Source organism: Drosophila willistoni (assembly GCF_018902025.1).
Source record: "Drosophila willistoni isolate 14030-0811.24 chromosome 2R unlocalized genomic scaffold, UCI_dwil_1.1 Seg167, whole genome shotgun sequence".
In the NCBI taxonomy this organism is placed as follows: Eukaryota; Metazoa; Arthropoda; class Insecta; order Diptera; family Drosophilidae; genus Drosophila; species Drosophila willistoni.
The window spans coordinates 5,729,944-5,750,354 of record NW_025814050.1 but is presented as its reverse complement, the minus strand read 5'-3'; the positions used below and the strand labels follow the sequence as shown (position 1 = coordinate 5,750,354).

At 37.3% G+C, this 20,411-nt stretch overlaps 3 protein-coding genes across 4 annotated transcripts; 2 read left to right on the top strand and 1 right to left on the bottom strand.

Annotated features, from left to right (window-relative positions):
- The first annotated feature begins 4,267 nt into the window (after window positions 1–4,267).
- LOC6643813 (protein disulfide-isomerase A6 homolog) lies at window positions 4,268–6,561 on the top strand. The gene is made up of 3 exons (XM_002066829.3): window positions 4,268–4,502; window positions 4,571–4,791; window positions 5,238–6,561. Exons 1-3 carry the CDS (start codon window positions 4,490–4,492, stop codon window positions 6,312–6,314), a joined length of 1,311 nt encoding a protein of 436 aa, XP_002066865.1. The 5' UTR covers window positions 4,268–4,489; the 3' UTR covers window positions 6,315–6,561.
- Window positions 6,562–7,517: 956 nt separating this feature from the next.
- Window positions 7,518–8,983, bottom strand: LOC6643812. Its single transcript, XM_002066828.4, has 2 exons — window positions 8,814–8,983; window positions 7,518–8,715 (listed from the first exon to the last, which is right to left on the bottom strand). The coding sequence occupies exons 1-2, from the start codon at window positions 8,851–8,853 to the stop codon at window positions 8,348–8,350; spliced, it is 408 nt and encodes a 135-aa protein (XP_002066864.1). The 5' UTR covers window positions 8,854–8,983; the 3' UTR covers window positions 7,518–8,347.
- Window positions 8,984–10,243: 1,260 nt separating this feature from the next.
- Window positions 10,244–20,393, top strand: LOC26529869 (protein chiffon). Of its 2 annotated transcripts, none has more exons than XM_023176779.2 (3): window positions 10,244–10,302; window positions 13,611–18,678; window positions 20,220–20,393. In XM_023176779.2, the coding sequence occupies exons 2-3, from the start codon at window positions 13,630–13,632 to the stop codon at window positions 20,325–20,327; spliced, it is 5,157 nt and encodes a 1,718-aa protein (XP_023032547.1). In that variant the 5' UTR covers window positions 10,244–10,302; window positions 13,611–13,629; the 3' UTR covers window positions 20,328–20,393. The 2 variants fall into 2 exon arrangements, with proteins under 2 accessions (XP_023032547.1, XP_046866544.1); XM_047010588.1 differs by lacking the exon at window positions 10,244–10,302 and adding an exon at window positions 13,203–13,475.
- The last annotated feature ends 18 nt before the right edge of the window (window positions 20,394–20,411 follow it).

Genomic DNA, 20,411 nt, shown 5'->3' with positions numbered 1-20,411 from the left:
CTCTACTTTCAAAAATGCAGAAGTCACGTGGCGACACCTTAATACAAAGTCCAAATTGAGAGCTTTCATGTACTGACTGCAGCAAAGAGATTCATCATCTAATAGCCAAGGGGCATCATCTGATAAATGTTGTACAAGAAGAACCGCAGCCGTGATCTTTGTGTTGGATAAACTTAGTTTTTCAAGATGTTTTAAATCAACTGGATTTGTCTTCCATGTTATTGTCACTTCCATGTCAGAGTATTTCAAATCATATTTGTCAGTGGTAACGTATGTCCTGTAAAATCTGTCATTTAGTTCACACGTTGTGCCTTTGTAATCGTGGCAATAATCCTCTCTGATACGCTCTATAAATCCCTCGTCGTTTTCATTCGATTGACATGGTCCGATTGCCAGGACTAGGCAAAATATAATAAATTCTTTGGGCAACATTTAAAATGGTCTTTGAAAGTCCGAGACAAAAACTATACTAAAATGAGCCAAAAATGTCTACAAACTAACAAAGCTTCTCTGAGGCAGTCGTTCTTATCAAATTTTAGTTTGTACTTTTCTTTTCTATGTGAATTTGTGAGTACGAGGGGTGCCTTAAAGGTTTACCATCAAATCATAAGCAATTTCTTTTATGATTGTGGCACATCGATCGGCAGATTGAACTAATACCTCTCAATTCTATCATGGGTTCCACCTAACTCTTTCCCTCGCTGTTATATTAGATTATATTATATATAAGACCAAATTATCACTCAACGCTTGTGTGTAATTTGTAGTCGAATAATAAACGAAATATTTTTAATTTTATTCATTTTCAGATTAAACCTTGAATTTTTTTTTTTTGTTTAAAGAAAAGAACAAAGAAAAAAGTTGCTCTTAATTTATGTGTAAGTGCCAATTTTGATATTTAATAACAGCATTCGGTTATATAACATTGTTTTGAAGTTAATTCACAAATTAAACCACATTTTTTTGGCATTTAAAAATTCCAAAGCAGTTTTTTTTAGGCTACCTTTAGGGAAGGGATCGCCTTAAAAAATTGAAACAAAGTTAATCTACACTCAAATTTCGAGGATGTAGCCATTAGAATGTGTCTATTAATCTATTATAAAATACTCCTAGAGAATTATTATGTATATTTATATTATATTTTTTGTGGTGGATAACTTTTACTTTCTGCGTTTGCTAAATAATAAGGATGGCAAATAAATATGTTTATTTATTTATAATTGTGATCTTCTACTAGCTATAGCTTCTAGTTCTTAAGCTAGGCAAATAAATATAAATAAGCTCAAATCAACTAAAATCGCTACAAATCGTTCTGATACCCTCCATACCTACATACATATTTTGTTATATAGTCCATATTTATATAGTCCGATTGTCAGCCCATTTCAATAAGGGAAATGTTGTTGAAAATAAAAAAATTAAGGACCAACCAAACAACTAGAAACAATAATATATATATGTATATTATTTATTTATTCATAGATTCAGCTTACCATTTCCTTTACTTAATATTTTAGTGGAAATCTGCTTTACCCTTTTGTTGGTGGTTTATGAAAATTTTGTCGTTGATATATATGTTCGATTCCAAAAAATCTATCATTTTTAAAAATTTACCAAATGTAAACAAAAAAAAACGAAATGTAAGTTATGCTATTTGGTAGAAGCTACTACTACTACTACTAGTACATCTAAAGGGAAACACGCAAAGCAATTCGTTTCTAAATTTTCAAAAAATAAATGTTGGTATAGATACGGAAAACATGGTTTTGAAAAATACCATTTACATATATGTATACATACATATATCGCATTAAAAGTGTCAGAAGTCACCCTCAATGAAGCTCTTCAGCCGCAATAAAAATGATTTTATTCAACTAATCAATCTATTAATATATTTGTAAAAAGAAAGGACTCCATATCTTGAGTATTTCAAAATATATTCACTTATCATAGTTAGGTCAAAATAAGTCGGCAACAATAATAGCACTATGCAGTCACTATCCAGTCCTAATGCTATTGTACATACAAATCAAAATAGATTTCTTCCGACTTCCTAGTTCTAAAAGGGTATAAAATAAATTTTTGAAAATGTCTCAAGGACGTGACAAAATTTTGTAATAACCTCAGACTTAAGCTGCCGCTTTTTATTTTTAACTCAGATTTAAATTTTGGTAAAAACGAATAACCCAATAATTCTTAATCTTTGTAAGTTTTAAACGCCATCAAAAATCATAAAAACAATACGTTTTTGATTTTTAAAATCCGGTAGTTTGATTTGCATTGAGACTTGATCAAAATAGGCTTAAAATTTCTAACCTATTCAAAAGAATATCGAAAATTGTGCTTACCATTTCAAACGCCTTAGACCCAAACCATTTTTATGATCTTCTTATCTTTTGCATACATACATGAATTGATACCCTCGTATTGAATGGTAAAATGCAGTCACACATGAAAATCCCCATAAAATTTGACAATAATAACCCACACATATCATCATCATAGTCATCATTGAGCAACCATCAACATATGTACATGGCTTCCCCCTCCCACACACACTCGCACACACACACACACACATATGGATAAGAAGTCAATGTCAATGTCTGCAAATCAACCAGAAATCGAAACACTTTTCGACACTCACACCAAATCCCCCAGACGGACAACCCCATAGACAGTGGCAAACCCTACACTCATCCACGAAATCCCATAAAAAACAGTTCAATGATATAGAAAGAAAAATAGATAAGGCAAACAGCAATGAAGGAAGAAAAAAAAAAAGCAAAACATCGATGGTAACGAGATGGAAAGAAGGGAAATCAACTTTAAACTAAGCCGCAAAAGGCACTCCAACTGAAGAACTCGCAAAAAGAAAAAGCAACTGCTGCCTGTTGTCAAGTGAATAATGGGCCAAAATCCGTAAAGTAAATATGACACGTTGCAAAATGGTATTTGACGATAAAAATATGGAACACCCCCCGGAACACTGCCTACCATTGGTTATTGTATGCGTACTCAACCGCCGACTGCCTGGCAAGTGACAGGCGCATATCCGTGGCGAAAAGGTGTTTTGACATAACTGAATACCCATGGGCAAGGGGTTAATATGGGGCCATGACATTCCCCCTTCAATCTTCTTGCTGTATCAATAAAAATATCGCTCCGTTGGGCAAATGTTTGTTTCATTCGATTTTCTTTCTTTTTTTTTTATGCTAAAAGGGTTGTGACTTTTTGTGTCATTGAATCTTTATATACAATATTCCATTCGATATGCATTAAAATTCAATAATCATAAAAATAACACCGAAACAAAGTTCATTTCGTTTTAACCACCCCAACCCACTTATCTTTCCCTAGGACAAAACAAAGAACCCCAAAAACGAGAAATCACAAGGAGCAAAAAATAATTTCTTCGACTATGGCCAATATTAACGTCACATAAATCTTGGCAACACTACTACTAAGTCGCTATTAAGTAAAATTGACCACATATTTTATCTGAAATGCGCCACCACACACACGCAACACTCAATGGTTGGGAAGGGGACCATATGAGGGGAAAGCATTCGAGTTGGAACAGAAAGCTACAGTCTTTATATAAACCAATATTCCAAGTAAATTAAATAAAAGTCCCAGGCAGGACTCGTTGAATTGGTTACATTTGTTGAAGATTAATAAACAAAGCATACTTAAAGGGGCAAGCAATAAACGAACACTAACCAAAACGGAAATAGTCCTAAAATTTATAAGAAACTCATTTATTAATTTTAAGTGGGAAGTTATAGGGTCTACTTTTATTTATTTATAATGCTAACTACATAATTGCTTAAAAAAATGTTAACTATTAATAATAATTTAAAACAAAAGGGAGCATATTTTTGAGTAACGTATTTTTTTAATTGTGGCGACACTGAGTTAGCTCGTCTTGCTAGCCATCTGGCGACAGTTTTTGTAACAACAAAGCAGTGGTAAAATACGGTGTTGTTTAACACCAATATACACAGAATCGAAATTTAAAAACCCAATTTTATTAAGAATCAGTTTTGATTTTAGTTAGGACTACAATAAACATATTTACATAAACCTGCACAATGTTATATACGCTTTTCGTTTACTTTATGCTTAATTTCTTTACAAAGGCAGTCATCCATAACCATTTCTCTCAGTGTGCCACCGCTGAAATTTTGTCTAGAGATGGTGGCTTCACTCGTTACAAGGGATGAAACAATCGATTAAAGATGCCATAGATTTTTCACGAGCCGCCACTAATTCTTCTTGTGACGTGTACCCTGCCGCATATAAATTTATAAGCTACACGTCTCTCGATTCGCATTTATTTATGAAACACAAGTGATAAAACATTCGGCATACGCATTGTCTTAAACATTTACAGTTAAATCTTAAAGTAAACCTAAATATAGATAAGTAGAAGAGGCCACGTAAGCCAGAGTTTATACCGGCGAAAATTCTTCGTTTAGCAACAACAATGAAGCAGCTGTGTAAGATTTAAATGAAATTGACCATTATAAAGCAATTATTAACATGTAAATTACTTTGTTATAAGCAGCAAGCCTATTGTTGTTGGCATTTATTGCGGGGGCTGCTCAAGCCGCCTTCTATTCCCCCTCCGATGGCGTTGTGGAATTGACGCCCTCAAATTTTGATAAACTAGTGACCAACGATGATTCTGTATGGATTGTGGAATTCTTTGCACCCTGGTGTGGTCATTGTCAGAGCTTGGTTCCTGAATATATCAAACTGGCCAAGGCATTGAAAGGTGTTGTCAAGGTGAGTTTTAAACCCGAAAGAGAAATCTGAGTAGTTTCTTCTTTAATTTCTTATTTCTATTTTAATCATTTTATTTTAAATCATTATCTGTAATATCACATTCTCGGCTGTTAGCAGGCTCGTTCGCAGATACAGTTTTCATCCGATTTCTATAGTCAAATTCATCCATTTGTCTTATCATCAATACTATTATATCACTTCCTTTCTTAAGGGTATTTGTTTTCAAACTTGTGAATTTTCAATTAACCTTCTGGGGAAACTAAAAATATTTACTACTTTACTAAGTTTCTTTAATTTTACTATAATTTTCATTATCAAGCTTATAGGTAATGAAGTTAATCTTTAAGGGTTTTAAAATTTCGGAAATTTCTTTTTTGTTAAATATCGGAAACATAATTTTTCCTTTTTCATTCAATTAATATTTTTGGTCTTTTTTCTATTTCCAGGTGGGCTCTGTTAATGCAGATGAACATAATTCGCTTGGTGGCCAATTCAATGTACGTGGCTTTCCCACAATCAAAATATTCGGAGCCAATAAACGATCGCCCACGGATTTCAATGGCCAACGCACAGCTAAAGCTATTGCCGAAGCTGCTCTAGCTGAGGTGAAGAAGAAGGTGCAAGCAGCTTTAGGCGGCGGCGGCAGCAGCAGCAATGGTGGCAGCTCATCCAGTGATGATGATGTCATTGAACTGACTGAAGATAACTTTGACAAACTGGTATTGAACTCAGATGACATTTGGCTGGTCGAATTCTTTGCACCATGGTGCGGACACTGCAAGAATTTGGCTCCCGAATGGGCTAAGGCTGCCAAGGAGCTGAAGGGCAAGGTTAAGCTAGGTGCTCTCGATGCCACAGCCCATCAAAGCAAGGCCGCCGAGTATAATGTGCGTGGATATCCAACAATTAAGTTCTTTGCCGCCAATTCCAAACGGGCCAGCGATGCTCAAGAATACGATGGTGGTCGCACTGCCTCTGATATTATATCCTGGGCTAGTGATAAGCACGTAGCCAATGTCCCAGCCCCAGAGCTAATCGAGATCATTAATGAATCCACATTCGATACAGCCTGCGAGGGCAAACCATTGTGTGTAGTTTCTGTATTGCCGCATATCCTCGACTGTGATGCCAAGTGCCGCAACAAATTCCTGGACACTTTGCGTACTCTGGGCGAGAAGTATAAGCAGAAACAATGGGGCTGGGGCTGGACTGAGGGTGCTCAACAGCTGGCTCTTGAGGAATCATTGGAAGTGGGAGGATTCGGTTATCCTGCCATGGCTGTGGTTAACTTTAAGAAAATGAAATTCTCTGTCCTCAAGGGCTCCTTTTCCAAGGATGGCATCAATGAGTTCCTACGCGACATCTCCTTTGGACGTGGTCATACAGCCCCAGTACGTGGAGCCAAGAAGCCCGCCATTGTCAGTGTCGATCCCTGGGATGGCAAGGATGGTGAATTGCCCGCCGAGGAAGATATTGATTTGAGCGACATCGATCTAGATGATAATGGCAAGGATGAACTGTAAACATTTAACAGAATCCTTCAATCAAGACTGCTCAACTTTCCAACTAAAAACACACACAAATGAGAAACTTAAACATTTTTATACATATATCTAATATATCATAAGTCAGCCAGAGTATCTAAAACACATTTAGCTTTTTTTCTAATCAACCTCAATTTAGATGTATGTAATAAACGAGAAACCAGCGAACATGAGAATTGTGTACAAGAAATGGAAATAAATTAACATAAACTGTATAACAAAAAAATTAACAACTATAACTAATTTGAAATGTAACTTGAAAGTGTGAAACGTTTTGCGAGCCGAATTGGTCATTCAATCGTTATGAGATTTACTAAGAACTTCTGGTATTCCATTCATTGAATGAGGAAAAAACTATTTAGAAATAGAATACTATTTACGAATTCGAATGAAAATTGGCTTTGAAATCTAAAAGACTTCTGTGAATGAACAAAATGATGAATCATCCATTTAAGAGATACGAATAGAAAGAGATACGAATTCTTTAACTCAGATTAAATTTTTAAACGTTCAAATCAATTAATTGATTAATCGTTGGATAAACATGTTTTATAAGATATATTGTAGATGTTTAATCGAATATTAATTGCAATACTTTTGAAAAACTCTACTGAAGTTTTCTAGGAATTTGGGTTACATTTTTTTGAAGCTGAAGTGTTTGATCATGGTGACTTATTTACAGATAAGAGTTATATCAGTGTAAAGAAGTTATCCCTTTTGAATTGAGTACCAAGCTTATGTAAATAAGACATCTTCTAGATATCGATTGGCTTTTCTGATCCACCAAATTTAAAACTGCCCTAAAATTTTGACTATGAATTCTTTATCGAAGTATCTTTCGCATCGAAGAGAAACAATTAATCGAATGCTCTTATATCTTTATATAAAGAAATCAAATTTAACTCCTACTTCAAAATACTATTAATCAAATAATAAAGAACTAGGAATATTTCATGTCTAATTTAACCTTAAAAAAAGGTAATGGAAAATTATTTCTTGGAACAAAATCTTTGAGAACTAAAAAAAAACTTCATACACACGATAAAAACTTAGTGACTTTGCTTTACATTGGCTTTATATCGATTTAAAATAATAATTTATGTATATGGTGCTTCCCTCCTGAAACTCTCGAATTCTGTCCTCTTCTTCTAAATATTATTTAATTTTAACAAGTCAATAAACTACCGTAAAAGAAACAAAATTTTTGTTTTATTTAATTTTTCTTTTTTTTGTAAAAATTTGCATTAAAAAGGTTCAAAAATTTGTATAAAAAGGTAACTTAAACTAGAAGAACGTCTAAAAACGTTCGTTTGACACATTTGTTTTGTTGCTTTTGTTATTTGCTTTGTTTTCAATACATACATTTTGTATAATATTATGTACTCTAAATGCAAAATTTTATAAATTCTTTAATAATTAGTGGCGGCAGATCGGCACTTAAATAGTAAATTAATTATATAAAAACTAAATATAAACATAAGTACTTGGTTTCAAAAGTAATTTAAGTACAACCTGTGAGCAAAAATGGGGCAAAAAAAAAACAAACCGAGATTGCTTTTTAAATGCAAATTAAGGTTCAAATTTTAAATCACACACACACACCACAAACACATATACATATACTCGTCTTGTATATGGTCATATATACTGTATATAAAGGTTTCAAAAGAAACGTGACTCAATTGCCATACATTTTGGCTTTGTCTTCATGATGATGATGATAATGTTGGTGGTGTTGGCAGCAGCAAACATTTTCTACCTGCAGCAAAAAAAACGGACAAAGAAAACCATAAAAAACGAAGGGCCCGATAGGGAGAGTGAGCGAGAGAGGGGGGTGGAAGCCAACTTGTTGCGCTTGTTCAAGGAAAAATGATTCTAATGTACAATGATTGTTAAAGAATGCACTTTCCACCGTGTTTAAACACTAGTTACACTAATTATTTATGCATTTTTTTGAATTGTTTTTTTGTTTTGTTGTTGTTAAGTCTTTTTTCGCTTCTGAAGACCTGTAATCAGGCAAGTTGATGATGATGGTGATGATGATGCTTCTGGTCGACAGGATAATTCTCTATGGATTGTATGGATCGCGAGGTGGCCGCCGTTATGGTCGAGGATACATCCATAAATCGATACTTTTTCTCATCTCGACAGAGCAGAGGATAGCAAATGATGCCATAATAGAATATCAAGCAGAGCACAATTATCGTGAAGATAATTAATATAATGCCAAATGTGGATATACCAGCCTTACTATCCAAAAACTCCTTCGGCGTCTGCGGGGGTGGTGGAGTGGTGGGGGGCTCTGTTGTTGGTGGATTACGCTGATAACCGCGACGTGAGTTGCGCGATCCATGAGCTGTCGAAATCAGACAAGTGGAAGCTGCAACAAAAAAAAAAGAAAAAAAACTCAAGATAGATATCAAAAGAAATAAATAGATACAAAAGTATCTTTATTTAGATTTGATTGCAATTTCTCACCTATCACCAGGAAACACACTAGATATGCTTTATTCGACATGTTTAGCCCGGTGGTAAAATGTAAAATACAAATTTTAAATCACAGAATTCTCTTTTTCTTTCTTTTATTTATGCGACCAAGCACAGACGCAGGCGCAGAACGAGAACAAAGTGGAAATGAAAGATAAAGATACAACAAAAGAAGAAGAAAGATACCACGAAAACGAAATCACCACTGTTCCCAACTAAAGCGGTGTGGGAGTGGTGAATATTTATCGATGCATTAGAAAAATAAACATAAACAAATAATTCGAATAATTTGGCAATAGTTTTTCCTGCATCACCTTAAAAAAATCTCATAGTCGCCAAAAAATAAATAATACATAATCATTTACATTTCACATTTCAAGTACCGTTGCATTTAACGAAGCGAAAATGAATGCCAAAATAAAGTGCACACTAAAAACTGTAAATTGGCGAAATATTTTGTTTATTATGTTTTGTCAGTTCTTTCTGCTGGAAAAAAAATTAACTAAGGCAACGCTATGTCAAAATATATATGCCGACCAGTGTATAATACAATTGATTCATAATATTATGGAATAATGCTAAACTGTGACTAGAACTGTGACCGTATAAATTTGCAATTGCCCATCACTAGCCTATGCCTATCGAGTTGGCTCAAATGTTATCGAAAAGTTAATTCGGTCGAGCGTGTGTGTGCCGCAGTCGTAAGCATTTTCAATTACAATTGGATGTAAATTCGTTATAAAATCATTGAAAAAATATGTGAAAGCAATTTTAAACAGAAATTACATATATAGACTAAGCATGCACAACGACAAATGCAATGCCAGATACATAGAAATTAGAGAAATTGCACAAAAATAACAAAGGCGTATACAACGACGAATGAAAAGGCAACATACAAAAAAAGAGACGCTCACTCTCCTCTTTTCCTTCTCCTATATATCACTGTTGGCTCTCTCATCGTTTTTCCCTCTCTGCCTACTACCTACATAAAGTTAAGAAATATTTCGTGAGAGCCTTACAACTAATTTAATTTAAAAAGTAAACTAATTAAAAACTTGGGAAACAAATAACATATACAAATTAAAATAAAACAAACTAATAGGAAAAGTAAAGTGAAAATTTTTCAGTTGTGTCGGCACGACAACGAATAAGAAATCAAAAAAGCAATCGGAAGAAACACGAGCACAAAGTGAAGTGAAGAAGAAATAACAGGGCCAACAACAAAAGCGCCAAGAAAACCAAAAGTAAAAGAGAATTAGCAGGAGAAAAAAAAAACAACACAACTTTTGTTGTTGCTGTATGTGTGTGTGTAAACAAAGGAGGGTGAAACAAAATAAAACAATCGCAAACAACGAGTAAATGTGGAAAAATTAGAAAATGTCACATTTGCCTTTAGATGCACGGGCCATACTCCAACATTTAAATGAATTGGGCTATCGAAATATATCAGCCGAGCAACTACGTGAATTTCTAAAAGGTAAGACCGCCCCCCCTCCCCTTCTGAATGGAATATTCAAAATTCCCGCCATTGTTTGCATGTGCCAGTGTGTGATTGTATACAGATGTGTGTATGTGTGAGTATGTTTTTAAGTTAGTTGCTATATTATGCATCGAAAATAATGTTTAGTTTCGGTTTCGTGCGATTCGTCACCATCTTTTTTTTTTGTATTTGTACACTGCATTGAAATGAAAAAGAAACATGGGGGAAAAAATACAGAAAAAAAAACGAGTATTACTCGGAAATTGTGAATAAACCTCGCACACACAGGCCACCGGACAGAGAGGACAGAGGAGAAACAGAAACAGCGCGCAGAGCCAGCAGAAAAACAGGCAAAAGAGCCCAAAAAGTATGTTTGTGCGGCGGGGGTTGGTGGAGTGAGAAGCGCACAGCAAAGTGAAGTGAAGAAGCAGAAGAAAGAAGAGACCAAGGTAGGCAAAGATACATGCGGCTCGCGGAGTGTAACACAAACACACACACATACGCGTACAGTGGCAAACATAATTCTATATACAGGAGGAAAGTTTTACTACACATATAAAAATATCAAACGAAAGGGAAAAATTCCTCGAGCCCCACTTCGCCTTGGTGATTTATTGCATAGTTTTCGTATTATTAACAATATAGGGAAATACGCGGACTCTTCTAAGTATACTCTACAAACGAAAATAATGTTGAGTTAAATATGGCTAAAATATAGTTTAGTAAACAATATTCGGCCAAAAAAATGTCATTTTACCAACACTAAACCTTACTTTAACCGATATTTCCACTTGTCAACACTGAAATCTCAAAGCTTTAGTAAATCTTGACACATAAATCGGTACAAATATTTATAAAATCCAAAATATAAAATCAACTAAAGTTTGTGTTGCTTGCTATCCCTAGTCTATAACTAAAAACAGCTGTGACTAAGTAAAAAAAACGCTCTGTCCCAATTGAAAATTCCAAATTTTCATGAATTAGTTATTCATTAGTCACGATTCACTGAGTGAATTTCACTTATAACAAGGGTATAAAAAAAGTGCTTGGGAAATGGGAACATTGACCAGATTGTGACATTTCTGTACATTGATACCTCATTAAATTGTTGATAAATAACAAAATGGACAGACGTGTTAGCGTATCTATGCGTGACAATCTTTTCTCTCTGTTAAATAACGTGCTGTACTTATATTTATGAACATCACTGTATATGTGTGTGCTATGTACAGGCGGCGAACGACCGACCAACCGATTGCAGGCGGTTTTAGAGCAAAAGCAACGAATGTTTCGTATTTAGTTGCTGTTGTTGTTGCCCTGGGCTTCAGTGGTGGCTTGTATCTGTGTGTGAGTCTGCGTGTGTGAGCATGTGTGTGTGTGTCTTTCGGCCTCCACGTACAAAATGTAAATACATACAAACAATTTTATATTGTTAGTATGTGCATATATATATGTACATATGTTGCCATAGCCTCTGCTGTTGGCTGAAGTCGCTTCGGTTTTCGTTTCATCTGTGACTTTACATAAATTTCTATATACATTTGCTCCCCCTTCTCCCCTATATTTCTACTGCTGCCACTCTTTCTCCAACATTACGCGCGTGTATGTGTGAGTGTTTTTTTTGCCGTTCAATTTGTAGTGTTGTTTTTTCTGTATTGCTTTATGTGCTCTTTTTCTTCTTTCTTTCGTATATTTTGTTGTTGTTATTGCTGTTTGCTGCTGTGAATTCCAGATTTTTTCTGTTTGCTCTTCTTTTTTGTTTTATTTTTTGTGTAACTGCCAACACGGCTTTGAGAATAAATAAATGTAAAAAGAACTGTTGCTAAATTTTATTCAGTTCAGATAAAACGACAACAACGACGACGACCTTATTACTCAAGTTTTTTGTTTTTGTTATTTTTTTTGCTATACAAAGTTGCCACCTTGTCGAATAAAATGTCATCGCCTTCTTTGCTTTGGCTTTGTAATTCGCATTGTTTTTATGCAGGTTTTTCTTATTCGATATTTTGGTTTTTTTTAATGCATGAATAAGATTCTATATTATTGCATAGCAACTGTAAATGCATTTTGTACGTGTGGAGTCAGTCCGAATTGACGGCGGCGACCACATAAAGAACAGACGGAGGCAATAAAGACGATGACGACGGCAAAGGCAACGACGACGGCGACGACGACAACAACAAACGAAAGAGCAAATAAAGAAATCCAACAAAATGTGCTGGTTTCGTGCTAAAAACCGTTGCCCTTATGGTGTGAGTTGGTCGGGTGGGCACGCAGTGTTTGTAGGGGGTGGAACTGGTGTAGAAAAAACAATTTTTTTTTATATCTTTCATGCTATGTTCTATCTTGAAACTACTAAAAACGTCTTCTTTATCTATGACGGTACATGTATGTAAAAGTAGTAATCGATAACAATTTGTGAACTAATAGACCTTGCTACCATTTATACCTATGTATGTATGTGTGTATGTACATTGGTTAACGTTTTTAAATGTCTATACATATGCATTACATGTGTTCTTTTTTTCTGTTGAAAAATTAACAACAAAAAGTGTATAAATAAAACAGGTTTTGGTAAGGGAATCGGGCGGAAAAAAACAGTTCCTAAATGCGGTTTAAACCATCTGGCAACACATTTTTTTTTTATCAAGGATGAGTAATAAGGCGATAGTTTTTAAATTTGAGAAATGAAATTTTATCAAAGCTTACTTCGTTAAAAACTTTAGGAATAAAAGAAATTGGAGTTAAGTTTTCTTTGACATTTTTTGTTAATACTACTAAACATAGGTATAGGAATTATATTCGGTCTAGGTAAATTTTATTTTCTTTTTGTTACAATGTGACTGTGACTTGTTACTGTTATCGCTCATCTCTAGCTGATGATCAGTCCGGCAACGTTTCGTGCAGCTGCCGCCCGCTTGGGTTGCAATTCGCTGCCTGCAGCAGCTGCAACCTCAAACCCAATAAATTTTGTTAGTTTTGATATAAAACAAAACTTAACTCAAACTAAATACTTGTGATACATACAGAATGCTGCAAAATTGTAAAAGCAAGAATATATAAAGGCCAAATCGGAATTGCATAACCAAATAACATACACACTGGCATACACACATGTAAAAAGGATATAAAGCATCTTGTTTTTTTTTCTTCGAAGAACCAAAATTGCGGTATAAATTGAAATATATTTATAAAATAAGTATTCTACAGAAAAATAAATAAATACAATTTTCCCTTTTTCTCTCCCTCTTTTTTCCTCTCTTTTTGGTTTTTAACTATCGTGTTGTGTGGTATTCACCTTGTAGCTAATTTGCTATTAAAGGTATGCAACCGCGACAGTCGGACAAGCCCAGCGCTAGCAGCAAACCAGCAACAGCAACAACAACAGCAGAAACAGCAACAACTACTCCAACAACAACAACTGATCTGCGTCCCAAAGTAAAAGTCATCAAAAGCAAACGTCCACTTTGCCATTTTAAATTCTATTTGGATATTTGTGATCATCAGTTAGCGAAACGCGTAGAACAGGATATCAAATCTTTGGGGGGACAATTGGAATTCTTTTTAAGTGATAGTATAACCCACTTTATAACTGATAAGCCGCAACTTCAGCAGGCACAACAACAACAGGGTCAGACGCCACAGCCACACACTCCCTTGACGCCAAATCAATCGCCTCTTCATCATCAACAACAACAACTACAACAAGATGAGGTACGAAAGACTCGTCAATCACGGGCTGATGCGATTTTAAGTCGCGTTAGAAGACAAACATCGGTTGGAGGAGGATTAGCATCAGCGGGAACAGGAGGAGCAGGTGTAGCATCATCTGCTTCGCCGGTAACACGTTCATATATTGTTTGGCAAACGGATTATGCCCAGCGTTTCTTTAAACGCATACAAACTGAATTAAAGGCCTATTTAGAGGGAGCAGCTGGAGGATCGGGAACAGGAACAGCAGCCGCTGGGTCAATACATCTTAAGGGGCAATTTGTTAAAATTGAATCAATTAAACGTAACTATAGGCCATATTATCATTTGATAAAACAACCCGAAGATTGGCCCAAATTGCAATTGGATAGTGACGACGGAGCCTTTCGTTTGCAGGAGAAACGCCGTAGATCGAAATCACTTCAAAGCGGCATGACCACACGCAAGTCAACAGAAGATCAGCAACAACAACAAAATAACAAAGCTGCCGGTGCTGGTGCAGAAATTACAAAAAAGAAGCCGCAGGAGGAGAATATTATAAAGGAAAAGGAATCAAGCGATAAACAGTGTGGAGTCTGTGAGATTTGTAAATTGGAATACGATACATTGAGCTTACATTTACAGAGCAAGGATCACGAATTGTTTGCCAAGAATCCAGAGAACTTCCTTGCCTTGGATAGTCTTATACAAACCTCGGCGAATGTTAAGGAATTTTTATTAGAATTAAACGATTTAAATGAAATGGAAGAGCAACTAAATAGCAGCAGTGGCAGCAAATCCTCGCCAGCATTAAGAGAGAAATCGAAAAGGATAACAAAGGGTAAACATTCCTCGGAAAAGTTTGCCTCACCGCCAGCAACAAAACAAATCAACTCACCTGCCTTGGTGGCCAGCAGCCTCAATGGAGGAGCAGCAGCAGCGGCCACAGCCACAACTACGCCCAGTCGACGCTCTAAAGTAGTAGTACAAAACTCAGGCCTATCGCCACCCATACGAGCCATGTTGCCTCCTTCATCTCTATACAAAGTGGTTGAAACGATACCCAGAGATGATTGCAGCAATACGACACCCTTGAGACGGGGACGAGCGGCTAATAATCAAAATGTGGATTCACCATCTCTAATAGTGAAATTCCAAAAGGTTCGCCAATCCGAGTTGCAACGGCTCAATGGTGAGGCGGAAAATTTCATGTTCCCCCGGACAACTGCAGCAGTAGCATCGGCAACCACAAGAAGAAAAAGTTCCAGTGAACTTGCCACGGATATAGATCGGCAGACTACATCGGATATACGAGGTAGACATAGCATATCATCGGCAAGTTTGGATACCACCAGCACAAGCGAGGCTGAGATCGCAAGTGGTGGAGCCGGAGCAGGAGCAGTAATACCAACAGCAGCTGCAGCGTCAGCAGGAGGACGGGCCCAATTGGTGGCTAGAAGAAGAAAATTGGGTAATCAGCAACAGCAACATCAGCGCTTTCCAAAAGCCCCCATCCAGCCAGAAGTGGAACTAAAGCAAGACCAACAACAGCAAGAAGATTTACTGGTGGTGGCCACTAGAAAAAGCAGTCGCATGGCCACTGCCATAGTGACAGCAGCCACCACTAGCAATCAATTGCAATTGCGTCAAACGAATACTAGAAAAACCAAACTGGAGGATAGGATGGGGGATAATAATAGTAGTATACAAACTCCAACTAAGACTAAGAACAAAAGGGAAGTGAATAAGAAGCGAAAGGCTGAAGAACAAAGGCAGGCGGCGGCGGCTGCGGCGGATACCGATAATAACAATGAGGAAGAAGCCGCTCTTGACGAGGAGGAGGATGACGATGTGGAAGAGCAGGAGGATGAGGAGTCCAGTTGTTGTCCCTCATCAGGCAGTGACGAGGATTATGTTGCCAATCGCCGTCGCCGAGGACGACAAACTAAACAAACTAAAGCTGCTGCCCGGCGTCAATCTCGTTTAACCATTAATCGTAATAGTTTAGCTAACAAATCATCATTGAATCCCAACAATACGATCAATCAAGATCAAATATTTGATTGCTCCAAAAGCGAGAGACTTACCAAAATGCGTTATACTTTCGAATCCCTACCCACGGGGGAGCTGTGGCACAGAGTCTTCAATCGTCAGGATAGGGGAGAAGAGGAATATTATACATATTACGGATCCACACGATATCGTAAATTGCCCTATGAAATGGGACCCATACCCATGATAAAGACAACACAATTGGGCAAGCATAAGTGCCGTCTATGTCCTCCAGAAGCCGACGCGGAAGCCGAGGAAGAAATTGTGGACGAGCCACAGGAGGAGGATATAGGAGATCAGAGAAAGGAAACGCTCAAAATGAAAAAAGATGATGTCGAGGCAATAGTGAAAAAGGAACATTTAGATGAACTGCCAACCTCCTCCACCATCAATGCGAGCATCACTTCCTCCTCGTCCTCCTCATCTCTGTACAAGCACAAAAAGTTGCATTTACTGCAAAGATATCAGCAGGAGCAAATGCAGCAACAGCAACAACAGCAATGTGATAGCAAGGCCAGCACTCCGGAGCTCTTGGAACGTGAATTCGGCTCACTGGGTCCCCTGGGGGCCATCAGCCGAGTGAATCGGGTACGCAGCTCATCCAGTTCCAGTTGCAGTAATAGTCAAAAGAGTGTCAATACTTGCCGTAATAAGCAATTGGCACGTTTAACCGAACTGCCGCCACGTAAATCTCCAAGAGAACATGCCTCCACTTTGGCTCTGGTCAGTTGTATTATACGCCAACGACAGGATTCTCAGAATAGTAAAACAAATTCAGAAGCGGAAGATCCGCCACCGCCTCCAATTAAAATGAAGACTCCTCCTCCACGTGGATCAGTATCCGTTAAAAAGGAACCCGATATAGTAGATGTCGTGGTGGCCTCCAGTCCGCGTACTACTCGCTCTCAGGCAGCCACACCCATTGAAGAGTTGCGTTTTGCAACCGAAATTAGTGAGACGGTCAAACGTATGAGACGTGGACAAAACAAATATGATCATTCCCCGCCAGCTCCAGCACCAGCAACAGCTCCACCACTTGCCAGGCAACAGAGGCCAAATAATAATTGTTATTCCCGACGTCTACAGTTTAGTTCCGCCTCCGTAGCCACCACCAATTCAGCAAGACGACGACCTCCGAGATCTTCGGCTGCTGCTGCTGCTGCCAGATCATTGCAGTCATCGAATCATTTGTCCTTTGGCATGGGTATACGTAAATTGCCAAGCAAGAAGGGTTTACTCGAATACGAAATGGAACCATGTGCCATGAAGGCATTGGATGCATCTATGCAATATCGTAGTCCTCACCTGATGGCCTGGCAAATTGATAAATATCTGGAATTGGTGGGCAAAGAATACGACTTCAACGACAGTGGCATCAATGACGGTGAAGAGGAAAGCCAAGGGTCAAGGCAGGAGGAGGTAGTGACGCCACCGCCTACGGATTGTAATTTTACTAGCGAATTTGATTTGTGTGATTTGCTTCAGGGCGGCAGTGCCGGTAGTGGAGACGATGATCCAGACTCCTCATCCGCAGTTCCAGTGGGTGGCGGCAGTCGTCGGCTAAGCTCTACATTTAGTCTATACAGTAGTTATTATCGTAAACGTAAAAGTCTAAAATCGAATCGTACGGGTTGGCCGAAGGCCCAAAGAAGAAGACATGGCGGAGGAGGCTCACGTCATCTGGCAGCCAGCGATCAACGTATTTGCTTTAAGGAAATGGGTCTTAATGAAATAAGTACAGCAGTTGCGGTCAAGCAAGAGCCGCTGGAAGCGCCGCCATCTCAGACTACAGAAACCACAAATGCTGGAGTAGTCGAAGTCGAAAGATCTACGGGAGATGCTGTTGTAATGACTCCACCTGCTACTGATGTAGAACCAATTGAGGCGGAAAGTTTGCCAGATGTCGGAGATGATGACGATGATGCAGATGATGATGAGGATGAAGAAGATGACGACGACGACGAAGAGGAGGAGGAGGCAGATGAAGAAGCTGAAATTGAAGCCACTGATGCTGATGTCGAGGAAGAGGAGGAGGAAGAGGAAGATGTCTACGAAGATGCCTTTGAAGAGCCTTCCAGAGATTTAGTAACTCCTCCACCCAAAGAGCAACACAAAATGCCAAATGTCGACGAGGAACCACAACAAAAGAGATCAAAATTAAATTCATCGTCGACCACAACAACTCCGACAAATGCCAATGCCGCCACAACGCCCACAAAACCGGATTCGGGCAAGAAACTATTGCTCACCCTGCACAATGGCCAACGTCTGACCTCCACACCCAGTTCCACGCACCATCATCACCAACCGCAGCAGCCCCAACAACAACAACAACAACAACAGCGTCTCAATGGCAGTTTGGGTAGTTGCATTTCCCCTAGCGAAAAATTGGGTGATAATTCCGATATATTCACCGTCTCTTCGGATGGCTTGGATACAGATCTTGATTTAAGCAATCATCAGGCGGATTGTCCACACCAGCAACAACAGACAACGTCGCCGCCGAAGCGTAAATTTGACATCTCCAAGTATGCACCACCCAATAATGGAAAGGCGGCCAGCAGTTGTGCCGCTGAAGCGGCAACCGCAGCTGTCAAATCTTTGGCCATCTCTCAGTTTCTCAAGAAGGAGGTTCGTGTCACGTGCCGTCGTCTTAGAGCGCCCTTTCGACGCTTTCGTTATCGCCGATAAGCACCTTTATCATCATCATTATCTTCATCCCCCAAGTCACCATCATCAACTCAATATCATCTCATATATATGTATATACACATATGTGGAATGTAAAAAATGATATAGACTTTAGGTTCTTCACCCCCCGCCCCTCCACACCAATGGACACATTTGTGTTTAGCTTAAATTTAACAACAGATAAATCGAGAAATATAATACGTACATAAGCCTTAGTTTAAATCTTAGTTTAGCATCAATTTCCATCCCTAACACAAAAGAAGAAACAAGGATGAAAACCAAGTAAACTTTTCAGACAATTCCAAAAAGATAAAAACAAAAACAACAAATTCAAATCCAATTTTTTAGTCCATAAGTAGAAAAGTTTCTCCAGTTTTGATTTTTCATTGACTAATTCTATTAATTTTCATTTAATCTCCCCCCTTCCTCCTCCTCCCCATCAAGTCGAAGCTCAAAAACAACAACAAAAACAAACTACTATTGTAAAAGATTAAAAAAAGAAAGAAAAAAAACCAAAAGAAATTGTAAAAATATTAAAAAAAAAAAAAGAAAACAAAAAAAAAAAGAGTAAATTAAATATCAATTATAAATATAAATTACAAAGTTTTCTTTAATGGCATTTATTTTTCTATGTTGCACATTTCGATAAAAGGGAGAGCAAAATTCAAAAATCATCATAAAAATACATGGGTCACACACGGCATTTTCACATTAAAACCAAAAAAAAAAAAACACATTTATCATTTTATGTATAAATATTTTTTAGGAAAAACATTATTTATTAAACTTATAAAGTATTTTTAATAGTAAAATTCTGTGAAATTGTGAAAATCACAATGAAATCACGTGAATTTAGAAAGCCTTTCCACGAGTTATAGCTAAAAAGATAAAATTATATATAGAATTTGACAACGAATCGATCAAGGTTAAAAACATTTTAGATTTAGATTAAGAGAGACTTGAAAAATGATCTTAAGTCCCAAAATGAAACTAATCCCTGTTTAGTATGCATTTCAATTGGAAAGACTTACTAAATCTTGTCATTATATAGTAAAGTAGGTTAAAGATAAAAACTCTCTGGAATAACTATATATTCTCAAATTCATTCTAATGTTTCTTATTCATTTCGATTTTTGAAGTGAATACATTTCCTAGGATTGCATATTTTAAAAAGATTTTGCTAATTCAGTTTTAGCAATTCCTAAAATTTAGCTAATATTTCTTAGTATATTGATAGCTTATAGTTCACCTATTAGATTACATCTAAAAGGATAATAATCTTTCAAGTCATTCATGAAACATTTTGTTTGTTTAACAAATTCTCACACAAAATCGAAAAAGAGAACTTCACTATTTTCCAGGTCCTAGCACAAGATATTCCTTTCATGAGTCCCAAGCAATTGCGTATATTATTTTTGTTTGTTCTTTTTTCCTTTTGTTGATCTTTACCTTACCACCACCTCCCATTCCGAAATTTCTAGACCTACGTAAGCTCATCAAGCATGAAGAACGCATGGCGGCGAACACAAAGGAGGACTATTTCGGTAGCCTGCATAAGCGGGGCACAGTCAGCTCGCGTGCCAAATTAGGTGGAGATGGAGGACAAGGTGATGACAAGGACACAACTAAAGACAAGGAAAACCAGCCGCCGGCATCCGATGATAAGGAGAAGG